This window comes from Buteo buteo, chromosome 26, assembly GCF_964188355.1.
Source record: "Buteo buteo chromosome 26, bButBut1.hap1.1, whole genome shotgun sequence".
Taxonomy (NCBI): domain Eukaryota; kingdom Metazoa; phylum Chordata; class Aves; order Accipitriformes; family Accipitridae; genus Buteo; species Buteo buteo.
In genome coordinates, this window is record NC_134196.1 from 12,539,564 (window position 1) to 12,547,602 (window position 8,039).

At 43.3% G+C, this 8,039-nt stretch overlaps 1 protein-coding gene across 1 annotated transcript; it reads right to left on the reverse strand.

Moving 5' to 3' along the window:
- Window positions 1-1,202: 1,202 nt before the first annotated feature.
- LOC142044877 (glioma pathogenesis-related protein 1-like) lies at window positions 1,203-7,623 on the reverse strand. The gene is made up of 6 exons (XM_075057825.1): window positions 7,236-7,623; window positions 5,008-5,253; window positions 4,488-4,600; window positions 3,634-3,716; window positions 2,314-2,340; window positions 1,203-2,225 (listed from the first exon to the last, which is right to left on the reverse strand). The coding sequence occupies exons 1-6, from the start codon at window positions 7,413-7,415 to the stop codon at window positions 1,939-1,941; spliced, it is 936 nt and encodes a 311-aa protein (XP_074913926.1). The 5' UTR covers window positions 7,416-7,623; the 3' UTR covers window positions 1,203-1,938.
- Window positions 7,624-8,039: the final 416 nt, after the last annotated feature.

Here is an 8,039-nt window from a genome sequence, read left to right on the forward strand (position 1 = left end):
ACCTGGACATCTCTGTGGGAATGAGGTTGGGTTTCTTCCCACTCCAGGTTCCGTTTTAGGAATCTGCATCCTTTGAGCGCCTGGGTGTAGGTCCCAGCTCTCGCTTCAAGTCCTGTAGGTGTTGGGGCTGGTGGCAAAGCCACATTCGGGTTGGTGGTCCGGGGTCACTCTGCGAGCCTGCAACCGCAGCCCCACCAGCACACATCAGGTCCTGCGGGTCGCACACCTCCGGCTATTCGTGGGGAGGCTGCTTACAGGAGAAAAGGCCCCCCGAGGGAATCGTGGATGAGAACCACTTTGTTCACAACTCCCCTACGGACCGCTTTCTGGAGGAGAATAATGTGGAGGGTTGACCCCGGCCAGCAGCCAAGCACCCACCCAGCCGCTCGCTCCCTCCCCCTTCCAAGCAGGACAGAGGGGAGAAAACAGAAAGAAAAGTGAGAAAATTCACAGGTCAGGATCAAGACAGCTTAATATGTGTGGAAAGAGGAGGGGGGAAACAAACAAACAAACCAACCCCCCAGGTGATGCAAAGCAATCACCACCCTCCCCAATGGCAGACCGATGCCCAGCCAGCCCCAGCCACCCTTGGAAGCCAGCCCCCCCCTTGCTTCTTCCTCTACCCCAGTTTTTTTTGCTGAACACAATGTTATATGGTATAGAATATCCCTTTGGTCAATTTGGGTCAGCTGTCCCTGCTGTGTGCCCTCCCAGCCACTTGTCCACCCCCAGCCTGCTCGCTGTTGCTACATATAAAGGATAGCAGCAGACAAGAACTGACAATTGGGAAATTAAATATGTATCTTCTTACGTGGTGACATTTTGCAGCGTATGACAAGAGCCCAAACGTTTGGGGCTCATTTTTATCCCGTGGGATGCCGTGCTCCTTCAGAGCTGCAATGTGGCTCAGAATTTGAGTCGCTGTGTTCTCAAAACATTAGGATTAAGATAAAGGAGGAGAAACAGCTTTAAATATTGCTAGCACAGTTATGCATTGCTAATATCAGGTGGTATCTCTTAGCTTGAAAGACAGGTTTGTTTCCCTTCCTAATAAATATATATAAGAACAATAGGGGTCAAAGGCTCAATGTCTCTAAAAACAAACTGAATCCATCAACAGTTTAGGCTTTTTTAATGAGGCTGAGATCCTCTATTTCTGAACCAGAATCTGCCCTGGGCCCATTTCATCTTCCCTCTCCTGTTTTTCCTCCCTGCTCCCCCCTTCCCCTGCCTGCAAGCACAGGATGGCCATCATCTCTCTACTCTGCATTTCAGATTTGGTCACCATTTCACATCCTAAAATTAAGCTCTGCCCACTGACACCCCATCTTAATCCTTGCTCTATCAACCTTCCCTGGTATTCTTCTAGCTATGGAGGACAAAGCTTGACTCTGAGAGGAGAACAGAATAGTACAACTGACAATAGAGTAACTTTAATGGAGACTGATACACATAGGATAAATAGAGTAAAGGATAAGCTTTACTCCTTCTGTTCATAAAAAGGAATACATACAGTTAAATCTCCATTGTCTGGGGAAAACAATGTCTGGGATAATTGAAGGTTAACGGGGATGTGTTATTGCTTTTTTTTGGGTACAGTGTGCTGCTTCAGACATGTCTTTGTGATGCCCCAGGTTTCCAGGAGGCTTGTTAGCATCTATAGTAATACATAGTCTACGTGGTCCCCCTAGCAATCTACCCCTGAGCCAGAGCTGAGAGGCTCGTACAGACATAGAAGCGTGTTGCAGCTACTGCCAATAAATTACACTAACTCTATGCACAGTCACTTTTATCTTGCCTTGAGTGAAGACGCAGCCTTTTCTCTGCTGGATAAACACCACGAGGATAATGGCGAGATGACCAAATGTTTTTTCAGATGTGTGCAATTCTCTGAGAGTAAGACAGCGGTGGGATCACTATCAGTATCTGAACTGATCATTACTCATAAAAAAATGTGTGTGGATACCGCTGTTGTACTAAAAGAACAGCACCAGCACTCAGTACCAGAAGCAGTGGCCTTAAAATGGAAACACTAAGGCAGTATCGGTCACAAGAGGGATGCGGATGCTCGGCAGGGGGGATGTACGGCGGCGTGGGAGGCCTGGGGGGACGGGGCCGTGGCACGGGAGGCTTGGGGGGACGGGGCTGCGGCGCGGGACGCTTGGGGGGACGGGGCTGCGGTGGCTGGGGCTGTGTATCCCAGTCCGGGTACCAGTAGGTATAATCTAAAAAAACAGTGAAGAAAGAGGTGTTAAGACCCATCAAACTTAGCCATGCTTATAGGAAGGCAATTGAGAACAATTTGATACGTACCTAGCAGCTTCTCGCGTTCTGTATTTTCTGTAAAGAGATCAGAAGAGGATATAAATGTGAGTATCATTCAGTGGTGGTTCTTAATATAAAGAGGTAAGCCATTGCTGTGCCTGGCTGATTGCAGTGACGATACCAGTCAGTGCCTAAAACATCCTGCAAGGGGAAGCAGGCCAGCAAGGGCAGGTTCCCAACTGGTGTGGGGCTCGTATTTTTTATTGAATTGAAAGAGAAGCAGAAAAGAAGCAGCTGTATTAGGAAGAATTTGTGTCATCGGGAGGAGGGAATAGCAAAGAAAAACAAAACATGGAATTTATTTAAAATTTATATACAAACCAATTTTAAGTAATTACAGACAAATATAACTACTAAATTTATCACAGAAGTACACCTTTACTAAGGGCTTTGATGCATTTGCAGGATTGCCTGTGTGCATCCTATTGGAACTGCTGATTTGCCCTGTGGGACAATATGGTAAAATGGGTTGTAGGATCTAGCACTTAATTTTTAAAAGCTCTCTTCCTCCTCTCCCGCCCCCTAGTCTTTGAGATGTTTCTACTTTTCCTGTGATGCGTCAGTCTGAGACTTCAAGATGAGTCAGGCAGGATATCACAGAAGGAAAATAGAGTACGAAATGCTCAATTATTTCTACAGCTGAAGCTATGTAGAGCTTGGCTAGTAGAGACCATCCCCATTAAACCTCTGTATAAAATTCATGTTTGATTTAAGACATTGTTGCATGTCCTTTAATCTCTCTTTATTTAAAACACGATTTCTGACTAATTTGGGACTAGCTGTAATGACATAAAGGTCCACAGCTGCAAACTGCTGTGGAAAAAACAAGTTCTCACTGCTGTATTTCAGAAAATTGCAGAAGTTAGAAATAAGTGTGCTTTTCAGTATAGTCTTCTTATTAGTTCAGAACTATAGTTGTCTGGAAAATGTGATAGGACATACTAAACAAGCAAGAAGGCAGAAGTTAAATATACTATTTCTGCTAGGAAAGAAGAAACAGATGGGGAATATTTGTTGGGGCTAAAGTTTTAGATTTGACTTCCTGCTCAGATAAAAGGCAGGAAGAAGTCTAACTGGTACTTCTCTTCATCAGAAACTCTGGCTTCTACCTCTGAGAGCCTTCAACAGCAAAGTATTTCAATTAATTCCTTCGTACACTATTCTTACCAGGATTTGGTACTGTTGCTGTGTGGTGGGCTACAGGCCCACTATGTATTTAGTGCAAGTTGACTCGTTGTTTTATTTCTACTGATAATTACGCCACTTCTATTTCTATGCAATTTTCTTAGTTGGTCACTTTGGTCTTACCACAGAGCTTGTCCACGCACTTCTCATTACTGCACCCACTGCATGCTTCTCCTGCTTTATATGGTTTTCTTGGGTAATTCCCCCTGCAAAGTAGAACAACAATATTTTGTTAGCTCGGTCATTTGCAAAGCATTTTAAATACACAGTTCCATCAGATTGTTAGAATAATTTATCATGAAAAGCTATTATGGGAGGGGAAGTCCCTTTATCCCAAACTTGATCATTGCAATTGTTTGAAATTCCTTTTAGATGAGATTAAAGCTCTCACCGGCATGGGGAGCAGCTACGTGGTGACTCTCGCCACTTGAAATTAATGAGACTTCTCAGGCAATACTGATTATTCAAGTGTAATTATTCACTACAAGCATACAGGAATCTGCCTCTAGTCCCTCATTACCCACCTGTATTTTAAAGACAAATCTGTAAAAGGTAAGTCCAGAAATTGCAAGGTATGAGATAAACTAGAGGACTGTCTTCTAAAATGTTTTGTTTGAAGTTTGGGTGGGGCTGTAGGGAGATGTAATCTTTCTCAAGCGGAAAGCTTGCACCTTCCCCACTTTTCATGCAGAGACTGAAGCCAGAACAGATTTTATTCCACCATCTTGCTTATGGTGAGTGCTCTCAGCTATGATTTGGTCACCTGCTTTTTTTAGAAAGGGATTTTCTGCAGCTGTGGCTATGTCCAGCAGCTTCTGCTCTCAATGGCCGGGGGAAGTTTCCCTTGGACTGGTGACATGTGGATGCAGCTGCTTCTGAAATTCATTACAACTGCTCCTGTGCTTGTTGGCATCTGATACCAGGCCAGTTATAGGGTATTTAAAAAATACCACCCCCCCATGCCATAATTAACTTACGCTGGCCCATAGTCACAAACAAAATGTGCTGCTCTGAAAAGTCCAGGAAAATTTTCAACGGTATTGCAGAAATGAACGGCGCAGCCAACTTTGTAACTCTCTGCCCAAACGACCTGGAGGGCAAAGGGAAATAGGTAATCCATGAGTTCAAAAACTGAGAAAGCAACAGCATTAAGGGAGGGAGGGGAAGGGAAGGATCTTGTGGAAGTTTAAAACAGCTGATACAGGAGCAACATCCCAAGGGCAGCTGAGACAAACGACTGATGGATAGATGGTTTTGCGTTTTTTATCTGGCTCCCCTGGAAGCATGAAATTGTCAGGGGAAAATGCCTTTCCTCCATTACTGGAAATAGGACTCAGACATCCCTGGGGCTCGGAATATTTCTTTCCAATCTCATGTAGCAATAAACTGGGGGGTGAAAACTCCTGCTGTAATTCCTGTTCCAAAGCAGTCTGTTCCAAGCCCTTGGACTTTCTGTGAAACCATTACATTATAAACCATTGGACATGTAAGACTCACCTGGGTGTAGTGACCACACATGCCAGTACAGCTATTGGTGTTGAAATCATAGCTGCTGACTTCATTAAACCAGTCACTGAGAGCTGCATCCACAGAGAAGATGGTGGCTGTGCCAGTCCAGATGTTTTCTCCAACAGGAGTAAAGGTGGGGTGCACCTTCCTTGCAACTTTAAGGTAGCTATTGTGCTCAAACTTGCACTTTTTTGCCCATGCTTTGGCAGTCTTAGCTAAAGCAGCGTCCCAGGACTGTAGGAAAGGAAGAAAACATAATCTAACCTGCACGGCAGTGACTTTGCTGAATTCAAACATTTTTAAACAGACTCTTTTAAGGATTCTTTCCCCCTTTTCTGCTTCCCATCCCTGCATTCAGTTTCCTTCTCTGACTTGACATTTCTACTCCCATAGCAAATTTTGTTTCTTCTTTCTCCCTTAAATATTGCAGGACACGTAGTATCTATCCACTGTCCTGTGGTATCTGACTTGTTAAAATACTTCGAGCTGGACTGCGGTCTGTAAGCTCCTACGCCAGAGAGGAGGTAACTGCGTGAAACCCCCAGCTGTAGAGGGGCTTGAGGGACTTTGTGCCTCGGAGCTGTCGGCCAAAGCAAATAAAAGGCTTGCTCATCTCTGCTGGGCTCAAGTGATAATTTGAGAAACCAGCCTGGGAGACTTGCAGAAAGATTTTATGCCACTGAATGTCCAGGCAATAAAATGGCAGGTAAAATTCAGTACAGAGAAATGTAAGTTAAGGGATGTGAGAAAAAAACCAAATTTTAACTTTGTGTTCATAAAGACAGCTTTGGAGATGGCTATTACCACTTGTAAATCAATGCTTAGTAGCAGTCTAGAAAGCAAATAAAGTGTTAGAAGTTCCTTGAGAAGGAGTGGAGAATAAACCCAGATATATAAGTAGACTGCTGTAGAAGTCCTGTTAAAAGCTGCGTGCAGCGCAGCAGCCCACCTCAAGAAGGGGACACTAGAACTGGAGGGCTTTCATAAAGCAACAGAGTGCTCTGCAGCCTTGGTCAGAGACAGCTGGACATCTTCTGTGAAGCAGGTAAATGAGCAATAATTACTTGCTCCTTCCAAGACAAAGACCAGAGGCTATCAAACGAAGCTAGGAAATAACAGGTCCAAATCACACGCAAGGAGTTATCTTCGCACAACTTGTGGTTAGGCAGTGCACCTCTTTGCTACACGATGCTAGGGACGATAAAAACTTGCATGAGCTCAAGGCGGAAAAAAAGGCGTACAAGAAAAATCCTTCAACAGCCTTTAAATACAATGCAACACCTTTGATTCAAAGGTTTCTATATATTTGTCCTGCCGTTATTCCAGGCTTGCTGGATATTTGGTCTGAGCAGCTGAGTTTGCTCTTGTGCGCTTGCATTTTAAATTAAACATTGTTTTTTAAAATGGCAAGAAAGTAAAATCACGAGCAGTCTGAATTTTACCACCCCTTTACCATGACTTCCTTTCATAGAAATGATTCATATTGTGCATGCAGTTGCGCATTTAACTTCCTTTCCAGCTATGCAGCACTGCTGGAGGGCTCAGAGTAATGACATGAACTGAGGGGGGTTACCTCCCTCAGCTAGCTAGCTTTTTCCTTATATATTCCACCAAACAAGCTGAGACCTATCCACAGCCTGTTCTGATACCCACTGTATTTATAGGAAGCTCTGCTTTCCAGCCCAGATATTAGTATCCCTACTCTTCAAACCCTGCTACAGCAAACGAAGATCAGGTATCTAAACAGACGTCCTGGCAAATCCCTTTCTTCAACACGTGTTCGAGATTGGAAGGAACAAGGTGAGATGATAGAACAAATCCTATTGTGCAGATTGCCTATTCAGGAGCTTTTTAATACCAAACAGCTTCCCTGTATGAAACCTGGACTAACATAAAACAGATTACTATCTCTCTTGGAAAGAGGTAAATGAAACGCTGAGAACTGAATACTGTTTTTTGCAATACAGCCCTTTGCTCTGGCTGAAGTTTAGAGTAGCAATCCATCCCTAAACAAGGAATTCCCTTCAAATTATTAAAACTAAACAATATTGTGAAAATTAATGTCTTTTCTATTTCCTAAAAAGAACTAACATATATAGTACAGAAATCATTGACAGAAAGGGAAAGAAAAGCACAAAGCAAATGAAGAATAAGATGGGCTAAATCAGCAGCACAATCTATATTAATTTTCAAACAGATCATGAATGCCTCCTTACCATGCGAAGCATGTTGCTGGCTGGTGGCTTCACTTTGGATCGAAATGTGTTGTGAGCTCTCACACAGTCTTCAATGAACTTTGCATCATCTATGTCAGGCAAGGGATATTGCGGATAAGCATGACAGCAAGTGAAGAGATCCAGTAAGAACAATGCAGCAAAGAAAAATGTGATTTTCATAATCCTTCAATGCTTTCAGTATTTTTTTTTTAAGTTTTTAAAAGAAAAATCTCTGAAGTGGAGATAATACTGGCAAGCAGCTCTTCAGAGGTTTTCCTCTGGGTGTGGAAGCACTTGAAAGTGTCAAAGTAAAAGGAAGTGAAATTGCTTCATAAGGTACAGCTCTATCTGACATCATACTGGCCATCAAAGGGTAAAGTGTGAAACAGGCATCTGCCATGCATATTAGCAAGGAGCAACACTCCAGGTATAGTGCTGTCTTTTCTTTGAGTGTGCTCCATTCTGGTTGACTGCCAAACCATGCTGTGATTGTAGGTCTTATCTGAAGAGATGCTGCAGAACAGCTTTCCTAAAACCCGTGTCAACAACAAAAATCGTAGCTTTGACAAAATACAAATCTGCTGTTCAGCTGATTTTCCTACAGTATAGCTTAGTCATACCAGCTCAATTAAAATTACTTTGCAGGACCTTGCTTCCATTTCAGAATTACTCTAGGAATAAACAGAATTAGGAAAACTGCATATATTGAAATTCGACCTCACCCCAAGAAAAAAAAAGTCCCTGAACAGCAGCTTGCTGCAGAACAGACCTTCTGACCTGGTTCGATGTGTAACACAAGTACGC

Excerpts from the sequence above, each read along its gene's own strand:
- LOC142044877 (XM_075057825.1), bottom strand. The coding sequence starts at position 7,415 with ATGAAAATCACATTTTTCTTTGCTGCATTGTTCTTACTGGATCTCTTC. Across the intron at positions 3,717-4,487 it reads GTTTGTGACTATGGGCCAGC|GGGGAATTACCCAAGAAAAC; the intron begins GTAAGTTAATTA and ends TCTACTTTGCAG. Across the intron at positions 2,226-2,313 it reads AGAACGCGAGAAGCTGCTAG|ATTATACCTACTGGTACCCG; the intron begins GTACGTATCAAA and ends CTGTTTTTTTAG.